Here is a 24,481-nt window from a genome sequence, read left to right as displayed (position 1 = left end):
TCAAAAAGTGTGTTAAACACAACAGAAGACATTGAAAAAGTGCCTCAAACTTTAGCAATTTTAGCAGAAAACCAAACGGCTGAAATCAAGATATCAGTACATTTTGAGATAATACCTTCCAATAATCAAATTTAATCAAAGACTCACAGCCAGGAATTCAAACTATGCTTTGATAAGGGCAAATCTATCCAATTTTTATAAATACAAAATGGCTGCCATCAAATCTGTCCCAAAATACAGTTACCCTAATTCCTCAAAATAATCAAGAGGCCCATTTTTGCAGGTTTTTTATTTTGAGATCTGTAATACAGGATTGCTCAAATAATATTCTTTTCAAACAGAGCCATACAACTTCTGAATAAATTTAAATTACTAGTGACAAGTTATTCCCCCCCCCCCCCCCCCCCCAATTTAATAAGTTATTATTGTGCATATCCAGTGTCATCAGCATTGTGTATATACCTTATTTTCAGGGAGCAATAGAGAAAAAAAATTACAAATGATTTTTCTAAAGGTAAAAGGGAATGACTGTCTCATTTTATCAGTTTTCTCAAGTGCAACACTAATTAATCCACTTGAAATGATTTATATTGCATTTTTCAACCATTCTTTTTCCTTTCAAATGATCCATAGGCTTTGTAAATACATGTGATATCTTGATATCTATATTCTTTTTCTATAAAGAAAATTAAAACAGAGTCAGCAACATACAATGACAGGAGGAGTACTTTATTTTCATATCATCAATTGGACAGTAAAAGAACAAAGCAGTTTCTTTTTACAGGAGTGAAATCAAGTTATGAATCTCCAAGGTTCCAATATCACGGTCATCTTTTCCATATACTGAACACAACAGTGATGGGTAGTGTTCAACAGATTTTAATCTTATAACTGATTGATCCCCAAGTTTCTTCTTCTGGTTGAGAGATCCAGGGTCTCCTACGGTAATGAAAATTCAGCAATCTTAGAATAAGTGTGGTAACTTGAAGCAACATGCCACTATAGTTTATTGTGACTGAACTGTCAATTGTCAATATTTGTCAATTCAATGGCGCCAATCCTCCTTTCCTACAAAACTGATTGAGATTGCCAAGCGTAAGATGCATATTTGTTATGGGGGATTGTCCCAAGGTGGCTCCAAGTCCAATAAAGGTTTGCCAGGATATCCACTACTGCGTCTACCTGAAGATGGCAGGACAGGCTGTCAAAAGAAAATGTATTAAACATATTTTAACCTCATGTTAATTGCTGTATAAGAACAATTACTATATAATATTCTGATCAAACATATTGTATAAGTGTAAAAAAGGAAATCAAATATGCATGATTGTAGCTACCAGAATTTCATGATAGAAAAAGAAACAAATGAAAAAAAGGTAAACCTTTTTTCTTCTATGTGGAAGTGTTCCAGGCATTACAAAGTTGGTGCTCACATCTGAATCTGATGAATTGGCCTGTGCAATTTCAGGTGACTTTTCTATTTTTGTCTGTAAGATTGTCCAGGTCAAGGTTCACATACAGGCCTAGGATGTAAAATCTGAAAAATATACATAATATCAATAAATGCTTTACAACAACAGAGGCTTACTGTGTTCAGAATAGAAACTATCGTAGCAGGATCAATCTATCTCAGAGGAGTATCACACTCGGGCTCAGTCGTTGTAATCAGCTTAATTGTCTGGCACGCCCCCTTGCAAAGCAACATGAACAACATAATGGACTGCAAAGTTTTCCTGATTTTACTAAAGTACCTTTAGTTACAAGTGTCCTGTGTAATATGTAAGTCTTGAAAATTGAAGCACAGTTGTGTTACAAAGTCACATAATTATAGCTAGGCAGTTAACTTCAACTTCATTGTAAACACACATGAATCTCCATAGTGAATATAAAACTAAAATATAAAAAACTGGCACAAGTAACATCCCCTAAAATGCCAAAACTTGAAACTGAATGTGTGTTACATACATACATGTTTACCATGAAACAGAAATCAAGTAAAACTCTGTGAATTGAAATATACCAGTATGTCTTTTAAATTTGCTTATATTTGTAGTGCCGAGGGGTCATTGCATGACCCGGAAGCGTGTCACGGCGCATGCGTAGTAGTTAGTTAGAAGTTGAGAGCGTTGGAGTTGAGCATGGCGCGCTCAAGCGCATGGTGCTAAGTTGTGGTGAAGAGAGAATTAACAAGAAAACGAGGACTTGGATGCCTATCCAGAAAAGGTAGGCACTTTACTTATTCATAGGCCAGTTGTAACGTACAACCCGGTTTCTATATTGGTGGCAGCCGGGCCGGATTTGTGCCACATTTGGGCAGAAAAGTTACGAATTTTTCTGCTGAGGAGTTTTTCAGCCACGGAGCTGAACTCCGCACTCAGGCACGCTACCCTACCATTTTAATGTTTATTGTTGTATATATTGTATATGAGGAAACCCCAGCACGGTCTGGCGAGTGTTTTTAGAGTGTTTTTACAGTAGTTTCTTACAAGTTTTAAGGAGTTTTCTGGAATTTTCGGCGGCACGTGCGCCAAGGAAAAAACAAAATGGCGACGCACGCCAGGATTTTCATAAATTATGCAAATGTGAATGAGTTAATGCGGACTCCAGGTCTCACGGAAGACCAAGTGTTCAAAATAGCCGAATTGAGGGAACAATTTGGGAATTTAAATGTGCAGCAAGTGGAAAGTGCTTTGTGCTGCAGACTGGCTCCTCGTACGCTGGATATGGTGGACTTTGAGCCGAATCAGCGCTTGGGTGTGGGCAGCACGGCTGTTTCACTCAGGGAAAGGAAGGTGCAGGAGACAGGAGGATCTGGAAACTGGCTATGGAGATTTTTCCGGTTTCTTTTAGGACTGTTCTTCGGATTTTCTGCTCAGGAGGAGAGCAACGCTTTCAATAGCGAAAGTGCGCCTCATGGAGGTGGCACGCGGCAGCTAGGAGGCTGTGAGGGTCAAGTGAGTGCACATCGTAACTCGGAGGCCACGGTGCCAAAGAGGTTATTCGAGGACAGTGGACTGGAGGGAGCGAATTCGCCTCAACTTGTCAAACGGAGCCCAGGTAAAAACGTAGTTAAGAATGTAAATAGTGGGGTTCAGCAGGGGGGTCCTTATGTTCCGTATACACCTAGCCCCATGGGGGGTGGGGTAGCATTAGGTCCCGGGAGTCAGGATAGGGCTGTTTACACCCCTGAATTGTTTACACCTAGTCCAGGGGGGGGCGTTGTAAGGGAGACTCCTATGTCCGGGGATGTCCGGGGGGAGGGGTATGCTGTTGGCCCGGGGGGTGGTGGCAGCTATTCGGGTTACCCTGGGAATCATAGCCCTCCAATGGCACCTGGTGTCAGTCCCCCAGTCATGCACCCTGGGAATCACGGATTCTCAGCACTGCACCCTGGAAATCACAGCTCTCCGGCCATGCACCCTGGGGATCACGGATTCTCAGCACTGCACCCTGGAAATCACAGCTCTCCAGCCATGTACCCTGGGAATCACGGATTCTCAGTACAACACCCTGGAAGTCACAGCTCTCCAGACGTACACCCTGGGGATCACGGATCTCCAGTGGTGGGAAGTGGATCGAATTCAGGGCACTTAGTGTATCATAGCACCCCAGTGGAGGGAGGTAGCCAGGACGAACACCCTGTATTCCAGGGCTCTCCTATATTGAAACGGGGCGCGGCCTCGAGGAGGACTGCACGGCTCACGGAGCTAGGGGCAGAACAAGACTCAATAGAGAGGAGGAAGGTCAATCCTCCTAAGAGCTTAACTTTTAACGGACACGGAAGTTGGGCTGCTTTTAAGTTGCTTTTCTTACGACAGGCAGAGAGGGAGGATTGGGATCGCGACATGTCCCTGGATGCACTATGCCTCTGCCTGAAGGGTAAAGCCCTAGATTGTTGTGTGAACGTCACACGCAGGCTAGGTAAGCTCTCATATGAAGGTCTCATGGAGGAATTGGAGACCTGTTACGGAGAAACGGACACACCGGCTACGGTCCGGTCGCAGCTACATAACGCTACTCAAGGCGAGACGGAAACGGTGGATGAATGGGGAGTCAGGGTGCTACGTCTGACTTCTGAAGCGTATGCTCAGTTACCTAGGACATTCGTGGAGTCAGAGGCTGTAAGTCGGTTCTTCGCGGGCATGATTGATTCAGAGGCAGGTCAATCAATTTATATGCGACAGCCAGCCACCTTAAGGGAAGCGATGCAGTTGGCTAAGATGCATAGGGAAATGCGAGTGACTATGGAGAATGCGGGAAAGAAATTGCGCCCGGGAGCCAAGCGAGCCAACCAAGTGACGCCTACAGCAGAGGGTAACATTCCAGAGCTGGAACAGATGAGGGATACCATCAAGGAAATGGAGAAGGCATTGAAAGATGTCCGCCAGGAGCTGAGTAGGAGGTCATCTACCGGTTACGGCCACGGAGCCGCACCCGGAAACCAGCGGGGCTGGGGACGGGGCAGCACTGGAAGCTCGGTGCTGTGTTATAAGTGCAATCGGCAAGGGCACATTGCAAGGGAGTGCCCGCAGGTGGGAAACTCCACCGGGTCGAGGCCGGAGGCCAACCCTCGATCCGGCGATTCATAGGCCCAGATGTTATAAATAAGCCCATTAAGAAACTCAGGGTACCAGAGGAGTCAGCAGTTTCGGATATTAAGTGCACTGTACCCACGGAGGTACAGGGTGTGCAATCAGAATTTACTCGACAGGGGGCAGCACTAGTCCAAGACAAGCCCAACCGTGATACGGGTCACGTTGAATCACCAACTAGGGCAGATGAGGCTACCACATGGGGAATACAGGGCACGGTTCCTGCTCCCATGGTAGTGGTGCGACAAATCGGAACAGTGGCGGATTATTCACTTCAGATGAAAGTGGGAAACATTGCTGTGAATGCTGTAGTGGATACAGCGGCTCAAGTTACGATACTTTCAGACCGCATTTACAACAGTCTTAAGAAACAACCTAAGAGGTTGAATTCAGTACAGCTTTTAGCCGCTGGTCGGGAAATGGTGAAGCAGGGGTTCACGGCAGGCCCCGTTAAGTTAAAGATTGGACATAAGTGGTATGCTGTGAGGCTATACGTAGCCCCCATTGAACAGGATATGTTGCTGGGAATGGACATTATGAAGGACTTAGGACAGGCAGTAGTGGATGTCGGCAGAGGAGTGATGCAGTTTGACGGCATGTATCTGACATTAGACGCTAATTCAGATAAGGGAACACCTCAGATGGCCAGGGTCACTGTCGCACGGCGCCAGGTGATACCCCCTTACTCCGCTGCCAGGGTGGCCTGTAAGTTAGATGTAGATCTTCCTAGTTATGTAATAGAGCCAAAGGTGGGGGGTATTGGTAAGTTCCTTGCTCCCAGGGTTATTCGTAATGGGGGGTCTGAACCCATCATGGTCCTCATAAATCCCAGTGAGAGGCACAGACTACTGCGTAAGGGTACTGAAGTGGGGCGGGCTTTTACCTATGCGGGTATTATAACGTCTGGGGAGCCCCTGGGGGATCCGTTATGTTTCCCTAGTAACCAAGGGGAGGGTGGCAGGTCACCTGGGGCGGAGGTCATTCACTGCATACCACCAGCAGTGCAGTCAGTCACGGCACGGACCGATGACGAGGTCAATGACGAGGCGCGACGCGTGCCTTCTCATTTAAAGCAGGTGTATGAGGAATCCAGTGCAGAATTAGACGATCAGCAGAAAGTTCAGCTAGCGAGATTACTCACGGAGTATCAGGACGTGTTTGCTAGAGACGAATTTGATTTAGGAAACTTCACATTGGTTGAGCATAAGATAGACACCGGTACTGCTCTTCCGATAAAGCAGAGAATGCGGCGAACGCCACGGTGCTTTGTGGGCGAGGAGGAAGCCCATCTACAGAAGATGTTGAAGGCAGGAGTGATTCAGGAGTCAACTTCCGACTGGGCGTCGGCGCCAGTGTTAATACGGAAGAAAGATGGCTCTGTGAGGTGGTGTATCGATTACCGTGCGTTGAATGCCGTGACCACTAAGGACGTGTTCCCATTACCCTTAGTCGATGACTGTTTGGATACCTTGTCGGGTAATGTGTATTTTTCTAAGTTGGACGCCAACTCTGCGTATTGGCAGGTGCCCATACGTGAAGAGGATCGGAAAAAGACAGCTTTCATTACGAAATATGGTCTCTATGAGCATGTGCGTATGGCATTTGGTCTGTGCGGGGCGCCCGCGACCTATGCTCGGATAATGAACTTAGTTTTCCGTGGAATGTCCTGGAAAACTGTGCTGGCATTTCTAGATGACATAGTGGTACTCGGTACTACTTTTGATGTGCATTTACAGAACCTAAGGGACGCCCTTGAAAGGTTCCGCAGCTACGAGCTGAAGCTTAAGCCAAAGAAATGCACCTTCTTTAAGAAGGAGGTTGAATTTCTCGGACGGATAGTGACAGGGGAGACGCTCTCCATGTCTGATCATGACATAAAGGCTGTCACGGAATGGCCTACACCAACATGTGCCAAAGATGTGGAGAAATTCATGGGCTTGGCTAATTACCATCGAGCCTTTATTAAAAACTTCAGTGAGATAGCGGCACCCCTGTACGCTGTAACTGGAAAGAGTTACGAGTGGGGTGAGGAACAAGCACGGGCTTTTACGGCATTGAAGGGGGCATTAACATCTCCCCCAGTTCTTTCTGTTCCCACGGTGGACGGAGAGTTCATTTTAGATACAGACGCAAGTGACTTTGCTATAGGAGCAGAGCTTATTCAAGTACAAGATGGCCAGGAGAAAGTGATAGCTTACGGTAGCTATGGATTAACCAGGGAACAGAGGAGGTATTGTACGACACGCAAGGAACTCTTGGCGGTGGTACGATTCACCCGACAGTTCAGGTACTATTTATTGGGGAAACCATTTACTATTAGGACTGACCATTCGAGTTTAAGATGGCTGATGAAATTTCGGGAGCCGCAGGGTCAGCTGGCGAGATGGCTGGAAGAGCTCTCACAGTACGACATGGTGTTGTCTCATCGCGCTGGGCGCAAACATGGGAATGCGGACGCGCTGTCTAGAGCGACTCACACGGGGCAGTGCAAAGCAGGCACCAGGGGGCGGCTGGATGCTCTACCATGTGGTGGATGCGGGTATTGCAGGCGGGCCCACGAGAATTGGGTGGGTTTCGAGGAGGAAGTGGATGATGTTATTCCGCTAGCACAGGGTGCGTACCGGGATACGGAGGATATCCACAGCGTTGAAATTTCAGAAGGTCAGCAAAACAACAATGGCAAGACGGTTCGCTCAGTAACGGTGGATCCAGTGAATGTGTACTCTGAACACACGGTGTTCGGTGGGGTATGCAGAGAGGAAGAGTGTATCACGGATACGCTAGAGTTCCAGGTCTTACAGACGGTATTAGATCAGATTCCCTGGGGTCAAGGGGAAACACCTCGAGTAGCTCCAGTTACTACTCGGAGACGTGCACGTGGCCACGGGCCTAAAGATACAGGCGACGCGCCGATAACTCCTGAGGATGAACCTCCCACGGTGGAGTGTGATAAGGAATCCACACTTCAAGAGGGAAAAGCAGAGGGTGAGGTCAAGGTGAAGGACCACGGGTCTTCACGACTCACCAGTTGGGGTTATTCGGTGGAGGAGGTCCGTGCAGCACAAGAGGCGGATGCAGACCTGAGTGTGATCAGGGAGAGCTTGGAAGGTGGTAAGCTACCTGATCAGTCTATCTTATTCCTAGGCAGCCAGGCCTTAAAATCCTATTGGCTGGATAGGGATTTGTTTATCATCATAGAGGGTCTGTTATACAGGTGTGATCCTGAGACTGAGGATAAAGAGTTAGTGCTACCTATGGCATGGCAACAGGAAGCCATTCGACTACATCATTGCCTGCCATCATCAGGCCATCAGGGAGCGAAAAGAACCAAGGATCGGCTCAAGGAGCGATTCTATTGGTACGGGATGGGAAGAGCGACAGAAAACTTCGTTTCTGGGTGCACACGGTGTAACCAGAATAAGAAATCTGCAAGGCAGGGAAAAGTGCCTCTGACACAATTCCAGGCAGGTGCGCCTATGGAGAGGGTGCACTTAGATTTCTTGGGACCGTTGCCGAAGACTGCCAGGGGGAATGAGTACATACTCATGATGGTCGACCAATTTACGAAATGGGTCGAATGTATCCCCTTACCATCACAGTCAGCGGAGGAGACGGCACGGGCCGCGATAGATCAATTTTTCTCCAGGTTTGGAGTCCCTTTGGAGATTTTCACGGACCAGGGGAGGAATTTTGAATCTAAGCTGTTCACTGAAGTGTGTTCTGTGCTCGAGATTCACAAGGCCCGTACTACGCCGTACCGGCCGGCCAGCAATGGCCAGGTAGAGCGCTATAACCGCACTCTCATGGATGCGGTACGCTGCTTCACGGAGAAGGCCCAGAACGGCTGGGACTTGCGTCTACAACAGATTGCCGGGGCACTTAGGGCATCTGTAAACCGGATGACGGGGTACACTCCCAACAGGTTAATGTTGGGGAGGGAGGTGAACGCACCTGCAGGTTTAATGTTCCCACGGAGGAGCATCAATTTTGAAGATTCAGACAGCTATGCCGCACGGTTGGCAACTGATCTGATGGAAGCCCACGAGACGGCTCGGGGTAAACTGAGAGTCGCCTCTAAAAGAATGAAGAGGGACTACGATCTAAGGATACTCGAGCGACCGTATGCTGTGGGAGATACGGTGTATGTGCTGGATACCGCGGCAGCCAAGGGGAAGTGCAAGAAATTGTGCCCACCATGGAGGGGTCCAGGTTTAATTGTAGCACGGCTCAGTTCAAACCTGTTCCGCGTTAAGGTGCGGAATGCAGTCTTTGTGACCAACCACGACAGGTTGAAGCCTTGTCGAGACAAGGAGGTGCCCCAGTGGATACAACATTGGAGGAAAAATCCAGTGCCCGACTCCACGGCGAGGGGCGATGACCGGGTATATTGCAGTTGCCGTCAACCCTGGCAGGGTAGATTTATGCTGCAATGTGATTACTGCGGGGAGTGGTATCACGGGTCATGTGTTAATGTGACGGCCACGGATGCCTTAAAGGGACAAAAAATAGGATTAAAAACGCCTTTTTAGTGCATGGATTGCTTCTTTTTTAACTTATCTGAGAACAATTGCTATGGGTAAAGCATAAAATGGCAGGTAAATGGCCTTAATCAATATCGAATAAAGAATCATATTCACCGTCCACTTTCGAACCCCGGGCGTCAGCCATCTTGACACAGTTTGAAATAACGCGGCTTCTCGACTCAGATACGAGATGTAAACAATGCAGACAGCATGTCGTTTCGAAGGTGAGCGTGGACGTGAAGGAGAAGAGGAATTGCTCACCGAATCTTTGCAGGTAAGCGAGTTATATTTACCAAAAGTACTTTAAAATGGGAAGATGGCAGTGGAAATCAAAATGTCTGGCAGAGGAAGTTAAAAAGCGTAGATAACTGCTAATAATTAACGTTTCCTCGGGTAACGCACTCGCAGCCAAATCACTCGCACTGGGTACGTACTACTAGTTATATGAAGCGAGATAGTGCACTTTACCCCTGAGGTGTATAGTTCTGTAAAGCAGGAGGAATACCCTTTTCTGCTCAATGTGGTCATCTACCAGTACTTACAGACTAACCTCACACCATATTCTCGCAGGGGAATCCCATGAGATATACAATGTAACTCGAGTACTAGTGGGGTTAGAGGGTGTTCTTTGTACGGCACGTAACTACGTTAGCTTATTTGTAAATTTAATAATATTGTCAATGAATATGATTATAAGGAATGATTTTTTAGCCTTTCAGAGGAGGAATTGGGTGATACACCCCTTCAAGCACGAGTGAAGAGATCAGGTATGTTAATAATTTTAGCAGTATAACATGGGCGGATCCAGGATTATTTGAAAGGGGGGGGGGGTCCGCGGATGCAAAGCCGACCCCCCCCCCCCCCTAGTTGGCGTGGGGTCCTGGGCCTGCTTAAAACTTTGGTATTTTAGAGGGTGAACAGTGCCATTTACTGTAGTAAATTAGCTAGTCAAAATTCTAATTCCAAGTGGGGAATATTAGTGTGATTTTTTTACATCAGTTCTTTGAAACCATGTGTGATTATGTTATTTCTTCTTGTGGCCTTTATGATTTAATGCAGCTGCAGATATTTAAATTTAATTTTTTTTTTTTTTTTTTTTTTGCCATAATCAGACTTGCTTCTTTATAATAAGCTGGTTATCATGTAGTGATCATGCCCTCTAATTTGTTGATTTTTGTTAAAGAATAGTGCTGTTATGATAATATCAATACATTTTTTTCTTTATAACCATTTTATGTAATTTTACTATTACAGTGCCTCAAGTTATGTCTGGAAAACTCATACCAGGAAGCACTCCAATCTTACAATACTGCATCACTTCAATGTCGGTGTGACAAGTTGTGTAAAAGACTGCTACAAAAAATTTGCAGCGATGACCACATGATCCACCACCTTTTACCAAAACCGAGTGAACAGTTTTATATTATAATGCCCATGTACATGTATTTAAAGTGACAAGACTGAGATCAGCGAGAGCCTCAAGGCCTTTATTTTCTGTGCATTGTCAACTCTTCAATAATTTTATAATTTGTCAAATACATCCAAAGATTCAATTCTAATGCAATACTTGAAAACTTTTTTAGAATATATTTTAATGTCGAACATGTTTTTCTAAGAACTAGCCCTTTAGTAAATTAACATGTACTATCCAACTGTTATTATTAATTAACATATTGTTATGTACAAAGCATAAGCTGCAGTATCAATGAAGCATTAACTGGGTAGAGATTATGAATGAAATAAAAGTTTAAATATTGAAACATCTTTTATTTATATTTGGCAAAAATACAAGAATAAACAAAGTTTGCTACATAAGTTTGGAATTTGGCCAAATCATCTTTATTATTACCTGTCACATGTAATGAATAAGACATACACAGATTCTGTAAGCTAGAATGCATAATTATTTTCATACTCATTAATGCCATCTTCATAAATAAGCCTTCTATTCAAGCATTCACAAACTTTCACATTGTGCAGTACACATTATAGTATGATAACATTTTTGAGAGAGACTTATTAATAGCCAGGCTATCATGTTAAGAGTCTGATGTACATGCAGACCCATGAGGATTGCAGATCAACAAATTATCCCCCTCTCTGTCAGTGTATTGACTCATGTGAGCTGTCTCCATGCAAAGGGATGTGTCATAAGAAAGGACCAACCCAACTTACACAAACATAAATTGTTTCATCAGTAAGAAATTCACACATACTTTTCCAAGATGTGCAGGGAATAAATAGAAAGGTATAAATATTTCTTTAAAAAATACAGGCATAGCTTCCCTGCATGAATTCTAAATAATGGCTGAGTGGAGAATTGAATACAGGCACAAGTGTTCACTCAAACGATTTTTGTAGGTCTTAAAAGAAATGACATGCAGTCATTTGCCAAATACAGAATTTTATGCTGTAACAAAGTCACAAAACTGCAACTGGTGATCTTACAAAATCTAACAACACACCGGTTTAAAATCAAGTTGAAATCACAATATGCCATCAGTACCATATTCCATAATACATTTGATGTCATTTAGATTTAAGAAGTAAATGCTGGACCAAAATGGTTTATTCTCAATATCAGGCATATGACTTAGGTTTGGGAGGAAAGACCACCTTGATTTCCAATCTGTCTGCATTATAGTATACATGTAAGAGCTAGATGGTTTGAAGTCAGCAGATTATGCTTTGTCACATTGGCAAGATGAGTTCACTGAATATTTCCTGTAAGCAGCACTCGAAAGTCAGGAAAAGTCTCTCACTATCCAACTCGTCCCCGCTTTGGACCCTCAAGAAAAGTTCATCTTTTTTTGGTGGAGAGCCATGGAGTTCCTCTTCCATGTAAAAAACTCTTCTTCAGGACATCATACTGGCAGTTGCTCATAACCTTTAGGTCTAAAAAAGCAAATCAAAATAATAATAATAATAATAATAATTTATTAAGATTGCAACCCAGTGGGTTGAAGTTGTACATAGTGTTAAGAAAATTATAATGAAAATAAAGTGAATATTTGCTTGAATAAAACTGAGTTAAAAGACTGCTAATTGAACTTTAAAATTATTGTACTTAGGATAAAAGACAACATAACACTAGTGCATACGGAATAAAAGAGCATCAGAATCTGTCGGCCTTAAATTGTGGCACTTTGTTACTATTGTTTGATCTTAAAAGACGATTGGATTGATCAATAAAGATGTGATTCAGTTTGTCAGAGGATTCAGTTATTTTGTAAAAGAAAGTTTTGCACAGATCTCTTCGTTTATCTAAAGTACACATATGCCAGGTTCAGGGTTTCATCATAGTATAGGTCAGGGAAAATAATCTTCAAAGCACGAGTTTGGTCAGTCTCTTAGAGTTTGCATTGCTCTATAGTTAGTCCTGGATGCCACACAGGGCAGGCATATTCTAGAATTGAGTGCACAATACTTTGGTAAAGCTTAGCTCGTTTCAGTTGACGGAGGAAATAGAGTCTTGCATTATGTTTACATTATGTGTCGCCAATTTGGAAAAAAAATTGATAAAAGAGAAATCATGCACCTATATGCCTAATATAAGAGGAGTGAATATCAGCTTATTAAAATTCTGCTTACTCTAAAGACATGTTTTAGTCCCATGTTGGATCATCAGGATCCTTTAATTCCCTCTTCTTCAGCATCTTCCTCCTCTTCCATCTGCACTTCTTCCAGTTCAGGCATACCATAGGAAAAAGTTACCTTGATACTGCAACCAAAAAAAAAAAAAAAAAGCAACAGTACATAAAATAAGATAATCGAGTTTGAGAAAAATTATGTAAAAACATAACTGAAATAAGTATAAAACTCAACTGAAATAAGTATAAATGCCATTTTTCTCAATATGATCACCTTAAATTATCTAGACTGTCATCTTCAACTGCACTAGTATTAACTACAACTTAATTTTGAAGTTTCTTGATCACTTCATATTGGTTTAATCTCCGAAATACTGGTTGGAAGTTAAAATTGTATGATCTAAATTATTACTCTGGACTATTTAATACATTAGAGAGATGTACCAAACATAAACATGCAATATCCCCTTTCTGATTTATTTATTTTTAATGTAAAAAGGAGACAAATTGTCTTTAAAATATAAAATCAAAATACTACTATTTATTTTCACTTATAGTTGACATGCCATTTAACATTGGGTTAAACTTAGATACAATAACAGCTTCTGCACATTCATTTTGGGATTTAGATGCCTAAAGAAATAGCATCTTTGTCATATGTCTTAATTACTGTGGTATGCCTAGATGTAAGAGGCACAAGAAATGTGCCCTCGGAAAGTCAAAAATTTGCCCTGGTCATTGTAATGTATATGTAATGAGACTAGTATCTCCCACCATGTCCGTTTTTATTTAAACTTTCTTTGCTCTATAAACTAACCCAAACCCTGTCAGAGTCGACATATGAGCAACACTTGCAATTTCTGTCCGGCCATTTCTGTCATCGATACCACTCATATTAGTTACAATTTCATGGCATAATTTGACAGACGAGCCTGACAAGATATACAACGAACACACGTAAATAAACATAAATCTCTGTGCTTAATAAATATTTTCACTGGTGTCTTATCTCAAAGATTATTGTAAATGGTACTCACAAATCCAGTAAATACTTCGCGGCCAGGCCATTCTTCGTATCCATGGCCACCCAAGCAGGTTTTCATCTGCCTTCTTCCTCGCCGGTGTTTATTGTTTGCCTGTCGTACATTTGCTGATACACTGTTTTACGCATGTTTTTTGTAAAGGCTGTTTCTTTTTTCTTTTTGTTATCTGTCTTCGCTTCTTCGAAGGACTCCCAGCATAACTGAGTCTCCTGTTTCACGTTGTCCTTTCCCGGCAGCTTGAACTGGTTTTAACTAGGTCGCAATACGAGAATCTCGCGAGATCCGGAAGTCTAGAGAGCTCAATTATGAAAATGGAGGTGGTTGTTGGTAAACCTCCGCTTAAGCGGAGGTTTTCTTTTTATTGTATTTTCCAAAAATGTTACAGAGCGATGGCGAGTGCCGGGAATGATAGATTAAAGGTTGGTAAATCGCGGAAAAGTAGTGTTAACCTCGGGATAAATCAGGATAAATCAATTTTGGCGCGAAAATCCTCTTTTGTGTCCTTTTAAGCATTAACAAGTATAAATGTCAAGACTGTATCCGCAGAGCTTAAGAGCTATGAGGTGGAATGTGTACTTAATTGTTCCATTCTATTTCCAGATGGATAGCAGAAAGTGGAAAGATTTGGTGGTGGATATAGAGATCTGCACGGCAGAGGGACGGATCTGGCCAATTCAGAAGATGGATGAGTTGGTCGATCGAGTGGCGATGGCGCCTAAGGACTGCCTGGGGCAAGCCAGCAGTTTAGTACTGCGACAAGTAGCTTTGGCACGGCACAAAGCTATGGAAAAGTGGAGGAAAAAGCTAGCACAAGGTCTGCTAGCGGTGCAATTCCGCCCCCATGCATGGATCTGTGACAACGTGGCACAGGTTCCATCTGGCAGGCAGGCTGTCCGAGCTGAGCCCACGGGGCCCGCTCGTGATATAAGATTGGGCACGGACCCAACTATTGTCCAGCACACGTCATATGTGAGTCAATCAATGGAGGTGGATGAGGCCGTCCTGGAGGGACAGGCAGGGGGTGACAGCCCAGCTGACGAGCGGGTGTTGGATACTCCACCCTCAGAGGCACAGGCAGAGTTTAAGGACTCTGGGCTGTGGAGCGAGCAGACAGAGCCACGGAGCTCTGAAGCACAGGAGCAACCGGGGGAATCACGGGTTCCCCAAGAAGTGCCGCCGGTGACCAGTTCAGGTGAGTTGGGAACCGGTGGTGAGTCAGAATCAAGGGCCACGGAGCCTATGTGTGTAGAGCCAGGCTTGGAAAGCCTTGAGTCCGGAGCACGGCCTCCGGAGCGTATGGAGTCAGAGTCAGGAGACTCTGTAGCAGTGACGGAGGGTTCAGGGGCACGGGTCTCTGAGTCCACTGACCACGGGTCGGGATCGGAGGGCCCGGAGTACCAATGGCAAGTTAAGGAGCCCAGGCGGAGGGAATCTCGTGGGCGTAGTCCTGTTAGAGGAGGGGGTGCACAAAGGGGTGCTAGACCAAAGGGGCCCCCGCCACACCCATTAACGGGTTCACGGAACCCGAGACCACAGGAACGGGCTGGAGGGTCACGGTGCCCTAGCGAAGCTCCAGGGAGTTACCGAGCTGCACTGATGGCTCCTCCCGCAGCTAAAGGATATTCTAAGAGAGGGGGTAGGCCCACTCGCCCTCCCGCTAAACGGCCACGGTGCCGACACGGAAGCGATAGTTCCTGCTCTCCACACAGGAGACAAGGAAGTACACCCCAGGGGCAGTCTGCGTGGAAAAGAGTAGAACACCCCTGTGAGGCACGGCCTCGGTATTGTTTGGCAGGCTGCGGTCAGCCAATGTCAGAGGAGCATGCTTTTAAGGAGCATCTGCCCCTTATTTTTCATCCGGAACTGAGTTCCGCACCAGGGATCACAGAGCGGAGAGTGGCAGCTCTTCATTACCTGAAGAAGAGGATTGTGGGGTCTCACCTGACCCTAGAGATTCTACTGGATGCTGCCAGTGTAGAGGACAGGGGTGGCCCTGTTGATCAGGTGGGCATAGAGGCCCTTAGGGCGCACATGCGGCTTGGAACGTCCAGCCGTATACCCCAGTTGCTAAGATGGGAAGTGTTACTGGATCTGATGACCTTGATCCAGGGGCAGGAGGAGTTCCGTTCCCTGTTCAGCCCATCGCCTGAGGAGCTGCAGATGCTGCCTCAGTCTCCAGCGGGATACGATTCCCACTGTCACATTGACCGGACTCGAGCCAAACTATCCCTGGACGCCAGTGCTGGTTTGAGAGAGATCCAGGCGGCTGTTCCCACGGTGGAACCAGTAAGGATTGATGGATTCACGGCAATCTACTGTGATCCGAATACTTACCCCACGGAGGGTGAGATGGAGGCTATTAAAAATGAAGGAGGGGTCATTTCTGTGGGAATGCACCCTAGGCATTATTGTACGTCAGCGGAGTGGGCTAAATTCCAGTCCATAATCAACCACCCCTCAGTCACGGCACTGGGAGAGGTTGGGCTGGACATGTCCGTGGCACCGGCCAGATGGGAGGATCAGCTGACCAACCTGGAGGCTGCTCTTCATTTCTTGGAGCCAAACCATGTGCTAGTCCTCCACGGGAGAGGCTTAAGCACCAGTACAGATGCCGACGACGCGGTCTGGCATATCATTCTGGACAAACTGAGAGCTGTGGGCGTGGGGACTCGACAGCTAATCCATTGTCACTGTTTCTTAGGTTTCCCGGATATGGTGCGGGCTTTTGTTCGCTATTATCCGAACACCTACTTCGGCGTCACGGGACGCTTTGCAGAACATGAGGGGCCTGTCAATGCCAAGGCGCATGACATGCTACGGACCTTGCCCCTGGAAAGACTACTCTTGGAGACGGATGCTCCGTATTTCAACATCCAACGGAACAAGTGCTCCACTCCAGCTCTGCTTGGTCACGTGGCCAAGTTAGTGGTGGAGATCCGGGGAGAGCGATGGCGAGAAGTGTTGCGCCAGACCAGGGATAACGCACGGCGTTTATACCTGGAGAAAAGGGGCCCAGACGGTTAGAGGGGCAAGCGTGTGGTCAGGCTGGGTGCGACCTGACCAGGATTAGTGGTTTTGATGGGACGCCCATCATCACTGCAAGCACTTATCCCCTGAGTCCCACGGGGACAGGCGGGTATTTTCCCTTTCCCACGGAGGAAAGTGGACTTTTAGTGGACTTTGGTGGACTCGGCACTGACACAACCGAGAAGGCACGGTCCTTCAAGGTAAAACGGGGGAGAGTGTAGTGCCGAGGGGTCATTGCATGACCCGGAAGCGTGTCACGGCGCATGCGTAGTAGTTAGTTAGAAGTTGAGAGCGTTGGAGTTGAGCATGGCGCGCTCAAGCGCATGGTGCTAAGTTGTGGTGAAGAGAGAATTAACAAGAAAACGAGGACTTGGATGCCTATCCAGAAAAGGTAGGCACTTTACTTATTCATAGGCCAGTTGTAACGTACAACCCGGTTTCTATATATTCTTTATATTACTGAATAATATTCAAACTTATTATTTAAACTGGTTTGACTTTTTAGTGTATCTGATTCTAGTATATGTATGCCACCACTGATCACTTACCTTACAACAAACATCCAGAGCTAAATCGATGAGATGGATATATTGAGGAACCCAAGCCTGACAACAGTCTGAAGTGGTTCAACCAAAAAATGCACATTCTAACTTCTAAGGACGACCAGCTGCTATGATCATTTCTTGTTATATTCTGGTGCACACCAATCATTCTGAGATGTACCTAAGCATCTCTAGTGTGTGTTCTTCATAAATTTAAGAAAGTATTATGTTTTAACACTGTGAAGACGATGTGCTTTGCTCTACAGTTGCTCCGGTGATAATACTAGTACCCGCCATGTTGAATATAGGTCACAGAGTTAGCATCGTTATTTTACATTTAGTTTCTACAACATAAACAAATTAAAAAAATGTATTTTCGCTTTATAAGTTCGTCTGCAGGGCAAACATATTTATTTTAAGGGCTTTTCACAAACCTATACATGGTTTTGACCTATTAATTTAGTTGAAGAAACAGTTTAGCATTTAAGTAGTATAAAAATTTTCGTTTTTAGGCCCTTTTTAAAATTGTTATAGTTCTTATTTTACAAGGTTTAACACAGATTTTATTTTACAAAATTTATTTTTCAACCCTTTTCTATCAGCACATACCAAAATTATATGGATACAACCTGCAAAAAAGAAGTTGTGTGCATTTAAAGAAGGGGAGGGGGTCAAACATACGGAAAACATGCCATATTAGAATCAACCTTGTGTGGTCATGACAGTGCCTTTTCAAAAAATCTGTACTGGGTATTAAAGGTCTTTCCTTAACCTATCATGTGGCTTACCTAAATAATTCCTTATGATGTACATGATTTTTTAAAAGAATATTTAAAATTATAACTTTTCAAGAGCTAAAATATGCTATATTTTGGCAAAATTGCCAATAAAAGATCTGCCCCCATATCTCTAAAACTAATGATCCAAAATAAGAAAGCCAGTGGCTCACAATATCTTTTATGTTGATGGTTTACCACACCAAAAATTATTAAAATCTGCTGACCCCCACCTTGCCGCCTTCTGACTGATCTGTCTGGCTTTCTCATGGACACGCTCTTAAATGTAGAAAATAAATGTAACTTTACCATAGCTGTTTTTCTTACTTCCCTAATCATAAACCAACATTGATTACACTGATAAATAAAAATGATAATAATCTCTACTTTACTGTTTAAACAGATTTAAAACAGGCCTCTTGGTAATCTGATAACATTATACTAATTGATGTGTTTCTTTTATACAATATCTCAACACAAACTTATCTTGAAAGATGATGTTGAATAAGTAATAAATATCTATACTATAAATAAATAATTATCTATACTAAGCCATGAAAGGCATTTTTAAAATATGAAGTTATATACACATGGAGTCACATACCAAAAAACAAACTTTTAACATTTAAAAGATTAGACACTGACATTTTTATGTAATCAAAATTACAAGAATGATGAGTATATCTTAAATCAACAACAGATTTAAAATGGCGCACATGATAAACTGATAACTATATATCAATTAATGCATGACTTCTAGTAAAAGTGCAACAAGTACACAATCTTATCTTCTAAGACATCTTGAAATACAAATTTCTACACTAAAACCAATAAGGAAATGATAACCAGATTTGAATCTCAGATATCCACAGAGAGTTTGATAACACATGATGTAGAAAATAAACTATATGTTTGAAAAGAATGACATGTAAACAGACTAACTCCTGGTGACAATTGTTGTTCTTTAATCATAAAAAATCTATTGAACTTATTAGCAGACAAATGCAGTGGACATACACAGCAGGTGAGTGGGAGATGGCCCATTCCCATCCCCTTACTGCTGCAGCAAGTCACCAATGGATGAGTGGGAGATGGCCCATTCCCATCCCCTGTCCATTGCTCTTCTAAACTATACGCCCTGGATCAAATCCCCTATACTGACCTGTGGGAGAGGGGAACTTATTCCTAATGAACCAAACACAACAGGACGGAATTACTCTGCGGTCACCAGGAGTAAGCCTGTTATATTGCCACATTATGAAACTACGATAGGCATTGTGCCGCATGGCAGCATTGTCCTCTTCTCCTGGCTGCCTATCTTCATTTTGGAAGCCCAGGATGTCCCCCCTTGCTACTCGCATAATCCCAAGATGAAATTCGTCTGTTACATTTAATTCCATTACCTGCAAATAAAATAACAACAAAAAAATAATAAAAAAAAAACTAAGTTCATGATTGTAAGAAAGAAACATGTTAATCATAACTGCATTTTTAATTGATTTTAATTTGTCATTATACAACATGAGGAAGATATTACAAATAAATGTCGAATGAAACATTTCTTCTTAAAAATTGTAAACATTACACCTGCATTTTAAACATTCTTAGCCACTTACAGGGTCTCTGCTTTTACACTCAGCAGGAGGCTTTTGACAACACAGCCTCTCTGCTTCAGTGGGCATTTCTACACATGCACCACACATGCACCAATCTGGTGAATCAGGCTGTGGAGGTAAAGGTTCTGGGTCACTGCCACCAGGTAGGTTTTCCTGCAAAATCTTCTTTATGTCCAGTGCCAGGGCAGGATTCCGGTCACACACTTTCACCACTATACCTTTTAGGACCTCCTTGTCCACACCATCACACATGCTCTGTCAATTTATAAAAAGTCAATATTAGCCTTTTTGGTCTGACATTTCTAGTGATATTAGATAATTAGAGTAGTTTTTGGAAAAAAAGACATATATAAATACTAAACACTAAAGAAAGGGATATATCAATGGCAGCTGTGTATGGTTATATGGCAACACCTAAAATTCTTATATCCAATGTAGATTTCAACATAATTCATACCTCTAGTTCTTTGTGCCTGGCCTCTCGGAGATCTCTTATTCTTTCTTCTTGTTCCTCAGTCAACCGAAATTCCCTTCCTCTTCCTCCTGATCTCCTGCCTCTTCCTCTTGATGTCCTGCCTCTTCCTCCTGATGTCCTGCCCCTTACTCCTGATCTCCTGCCTCTTCCCTGCCTCAAACCACTGGTGCTTGAACCTGCCACTGGCTCTGCTCTGCTGCCTGCACCACGACCAACCCCCCTTAATCTTGTTGGTGGTCTCCCTGATCTTCCTTCTCGTCTTTCTGGCTTTCTTTGGCTGGCACCACCTGAACTGGTACTGCTTTACAATTAAAAAGAAAGAAAGAAAGGAAATAAATAAATGCTATTGAAGTAATAACATGCTTGTCTTCAGTTAAAGTAAGATTAAGAAGCACTAAGGTCTAAGTCATTTATAAATATATGGCATACTAGGTAAGGTTACGCTAGGGCCTACATGACGCGTAAAAATGATGGCTACTGATCACATTTGACAGTAAAATGGAGATCCTTACCTGGAAGGTTGTTCTTGTTCTGGGCTGCTCGGACTGCTTGTATCATCATCCGACTCAACAATTCTTTCAATCTAAAAGGTATGAAATTGGTAAAACTGAAAAGTTGCAACAAATATTAGTCAAATTGAAACAGAAAACAGGCAAGCAAACAACGGACTTCAATTGACGTTCATAGCTATCTATGAAAAGGTGTAATCCAACTGATATGTACAGTACGACTGTCTGTTATGATGTCGCTGATGCGTTTCCTCCTCAATCCTTCTTCGTTTTCGGTGTTTGACTTCGACATGACAAATTACGATATCAAGCACTATCGTCCGGCTCTCACGCATCAATTCCGAAATATTTTTGACTTTCTAGACTATTCCACCGACCAAAACTTAAACTTTAAATCTTTATGTTCTCATATGTTGAATAATAATAAAGGATAAACGATGTAACTAACGCGTATACATATGAAAGCAACTTACTTCGAACTCCTCCGCCATAAATTCTTTCTTCTTGCCCAAATGCGTGTATTACCTGGCATGCGCACTATCATTGGCTAAAACCGTGTGTACACCTGCACGTGACGTCTTGTCTATTTTTGGCCAGAGAGCTTAGTAATGCAGACTCTGATTGGCTAAGACCGTGGGAACATCTGCATTTGACGTTCGCTCTATTTTGGGGAGAGGAGGTTCTCCAATACAGATTCGAATGTGAAATAATTAATTATTTTGATTGCCGTCTACCTCAAAGGCGAATTTTGGTTTAGATCGTGACCTTCATATATAAGAAAAAGTTTGGGATATGTTTTATTTCCCCTCATATCGGAAAGACCCCCTTTAATATTTACATTTGTGTTTGAATAAGTAATGCTCTTAAATCATTTGTTCGGGGAGTATATACCTATGTATATAGGGTTTTGCTTACAGCCAGACTTCATCAGGGAAATGAGGGCTGTGGTAGGCATTACCATCTGTGGGCAGCCAGGTGTGCTTTTCAGTCTATAATTGGTTGAAACATATGAGTTAATTATTTCTATACCTATTAACAAATGAAACTTTATTGGTAATTTCAAACATATAGCTTATGAAAGCGTTCAACATTGTCAGATGGTTGGCTTTTCATTTTTGTTGCTGCAACTCAACAGGAATATGTTCATTTATGAAAAATTATCACATTGACTTAAAAGTACAGTATCTGTAAAATTTAGAATATTGAAAAGATTGAGTTCTTATTATATCATTTTTATATTTAATTATTAATTACATACATCTTCAAATTTCAGATGTAAGTGAAAGGCTTTACAACGTAGAGAAGGGTCGCTTAGCATTAGAGGAGAGGTTGAAAGTAGAAAAAGAGCGTTTACAATTAGAAAGGGAGAGATTAGAAATTGACAAAAGTAACTAAGTGTTATTTGAAAAAATAACAGAATACTGTGAAATGAAGTTGGATGTAATGAAGTGCGATTCTCTTGTAGATACTTACCAGTGAGTGCATCTTATTGGGATCATGATATTTTATGTTTTTGCCAAGACACATACTAGCTGTATGTTACTGTACATCACTGTACTAGCCATTAGTTGCATCTGTTTTTGCAGTCATCATCCCTGTACTGTGAACTTTCACATATAGTTATATTATTTTAATTTTGTAGTGAATATGCTGTTGAGTATTATGTTATATTGCATCAAAATTGGCAAAATCCCTATTGTGGACCCTGCCACCACAAATATAATGAAAAATAAAACTTTGTTACTTATTTTTTTACGTACAAGAATGATTATAAGGATATACATGCCAACTTGACTGTATTATTTTTTTCCTTTAATTTATGCAATTTCTTTTTGATGATTTTTCAGTATTTTTCATTCAGTAATTTTCAATATGTGAATCAGTTTGATCATTCAGTGCTGTATTTTAAACTAAGTTTATGACCTCGGCAAAGAACTGGAATTTGTTACAAATCTTTTAGAAGGGATAGTTTTCATTTGCTTTTGTCCTTGAAAAGGACTTTATTTTTATATTGTACTTATTAACTTTAATTTAGACAAGAATATACATTTATGAAATTGTTTATAATATTATTTTTATATTTTCATAATGTTATTATTTCATGAAATAAAAAATTTATGTAAAACATAACTTGACCGTCTGTTTTGTTTCTTACATAAACTTTAAAGTGATTTTATTTTGCCCTATTTGCATTGAAAGTGTACTTCAAAAGTAATTGACTTAAAGTATCAGTCTTTTTGATTCCTGGAATTTGTTATTAAATTTCCTGCATGAACACTAGCTGTTATATTAAATCAAACCTGTACACCTTTGTCATTTTGTACACTTATTTTAAATTTCAGTTCTTAGTATTATATGCAAAATATAATAAATTATGACATTTTAAAGAGAACATCAATTTTCATTATTTTGTTTAATGAAACAATAATCCGTATTCATCCCACAATGGTTCATAAATGATCCAACTGAGAGTTAGAGAAAAATACCAGGAGAATATGGAAGTGTGTGTGTGAGACTCAGAGATCCTATGCTAGAGTTCCAACCTCATCTGTTTCATAAGAGATCCTGCATGACTTCAGAGAATGTGCTCAAACTGACTCAAGGGATCAATGAAGAACCTTAAAGAAGACTGACCACGAGGTCTTAAACACTGTCACAAGTGCTTGCTACACCAATTATTGCTGCTTTACATATAGTCTCTACTGGGTCAGATCAAAGTGGTGGCAGAGAGACAACCTTGATCTGGCATCATTGTCGGTATCCATGCTGTGTCCATGCACTGCATATCAAGTTCCCAAGTAAAGAGGGAGATGTTAGGAGAGTTAAACATATATTTGGCTTCCAGAAGGTCATCAGTGCCATCAGTGCTATTCTAGCTCCAATAAAAGTTCCATCCTGATTCCTTTGATGTGAATATGTTTGTTTGTGGAAAGTTTTCAGTGTACAAATGTAGTTCCAAGGTGGGCTGGCTAACAACCCACGACAGCTTCATTTTCAATATCTGTACCATACAAGAGATGTACAAGGTAGGAAATGCCACGTGGCTACCCACTCAGTGGCAGTATTTGCACTGTCTCCAATCATGATGTCATTAATCCTGGGGCCGATCATTGAGAGGAAGAGGCATTTTCTGAGAGTCAAAATACAGAAGTGTTGTTGAAAAGGCTCTTGGTGTACCATAAGGCAGATTCATGTGGCTGCTAAGTTGAAGATCCTGACATCGAGGCAGGTGTACATGACTAATGTGTAAAGAAGTTCCTGATTATTTCTTCCCTGGTCCTGAGACCAGAGTACAGGACCAACAAACACACATTGTCATGAACACTTGCATCAATGTCAGGATGTTCATCCTCATGGTGCAGGTCATTGTTTTCCTGACAAAAATTGTGCAGGATACAACAGACTATGATGATTCTCCCACACATCTCTGGGGTGTACACATCTCTGGGGTGTACCAGAGATGGCCACCATTCTTGTGCATACATCTAAAATAAAGAAGATATTATTGTATCAGAACATTTGATTATATTTCTTACAGGAAACAATAAATCACAAATTTATAAGACTTTTTTTTTGACTAGTTAACGTTATTATGATTTATAATCAAGACTTTTGAAACAAAATTATTTGCCAGGTTTTATAATTATGTGTGGGTGTGGGTGAAAAGGGGAGTCACCCTATTGAATGTAGGTTGGGAACTGATTGATGAAAGTAAATACACAAACTTAGTTAATGGGTGTTATCACAATAGGGATTAGATTTATATACCATAAAGGGTAAACATACCT

At 42.4% G+C, this 24,481-nt stretch overlaps 3 protein-coding genes and 1 long non-coding RNA gene across 5 annotated transcripts; 2 read left to right on the top strand and 2 right to left on the bottom strand.

The window, feature by feature from the left end:
- Positions 1-708: 708 nt before the first annotated feature.
- On the bottom strand, positions 709-17,645 carry LOC147760122 (uncharacterized). Its single transcript, XR_015331035.1, has 3 exons — positions 17,324-17,645; positions 1,383-1,537; positions 709-1,201 (listed from the first exon to the last, which is right to left on the bottom strand). It is a non-coding gene; the product is annotated as an uncharacterized LOC147760122 (long non-coding RNA).
- LOC147760123 (uncharacterized) lies at positions 2,055-17,166 on the top strand. Its single transcript, XM_086995339.1, has 2 exons — positions 2,055-2,223; positions 14,349-17,166. The coding sequence occupies exon 2, from the start codon at positions 14,349-14,351 to the stop codon at positions 16,770-16,772; it is 2,424 nt and encodes an 807-aa protein (XP_086851465.1). The 5' UTR covers positions 2,055-2,223; the 3' UTR covers positions 16,773-17,166.
- LOC106158933 (uncharacterized) lies at positions 2,544-10,930 on the top strand. The gene is made up of 4 exons (XM_086995543.1): positions 2,544-4,395; positions 4,494-9,389; positions 9,827-9,882; positions 10,370-10,930. The coding sequence occupies exons 1-2, from the start codon at positions 2,544-2,546 to the stop codon at positions 9,119-9,121; spliced, it is 6,480 nt and encodes a 2,159-aa protein (XP_086851669.1). The 3' UTR covers positions 9,122-9,389; positions 9,827-9,882; positions 10,370-10,930.
- Positions 17,646-18,529: 884 nt separating the features above from the next.
- On the bottom strand, positions 18,530-22,511 carry LOC147760121 (P2X purinoceptor 7-like). Of its 2 annotated transcripts, none has more exons than XM_086995371.1 (4): positions 20,697-22,511; positions 20,167-20,485; positions 19,710-19,964; positions 18,530-19,496 (listed from the first exon to the last, which is right to left on the bottom strand). In XM_086995371.1, the coding sequence occupies exons 3-4, from the start codon at positions 19,959-19,961 to the stop codon at positions 19,218-19,220; spliced, it is 531 nt and encodes a 176-aa protein (XP_086851497.1). In that variant the 5' UTR covers positions 19,962-19,964; positions 20,167-20,485; positions 20,697-22,511; the 3' UTR covers positions 18,530-19,217. The 2 variants fall into 2 exon arrangements, with proteins under 2 accessions (XP_086851497.1, XP_086851496.1); XM_086995370.1 differs by having other exon boundaries at positions 20,167-20,482.
- Between the last annotated feature and the right edge of the window lie 1,970 nt (positions 22,512-24,481).

The sequence above is a fragment of the Lingula anatina genome, chromosome 9 (assembly GCF_051362555.1).
Source record: "Lingula anatina isolate TDL-2025a chromosome 9, LinAna3.0, whole genome shotgun sequence".
NCBI lineage: Eukaryota > Metazoa > Brachiopoda > Lingulata > Lingulida > Lingulidae > Lingula > Lingula anatina.
Note: the sequence above shows the minus strand (reverse complement) of the source record. Positions and strands in the feature narration are given on the sequence as shown.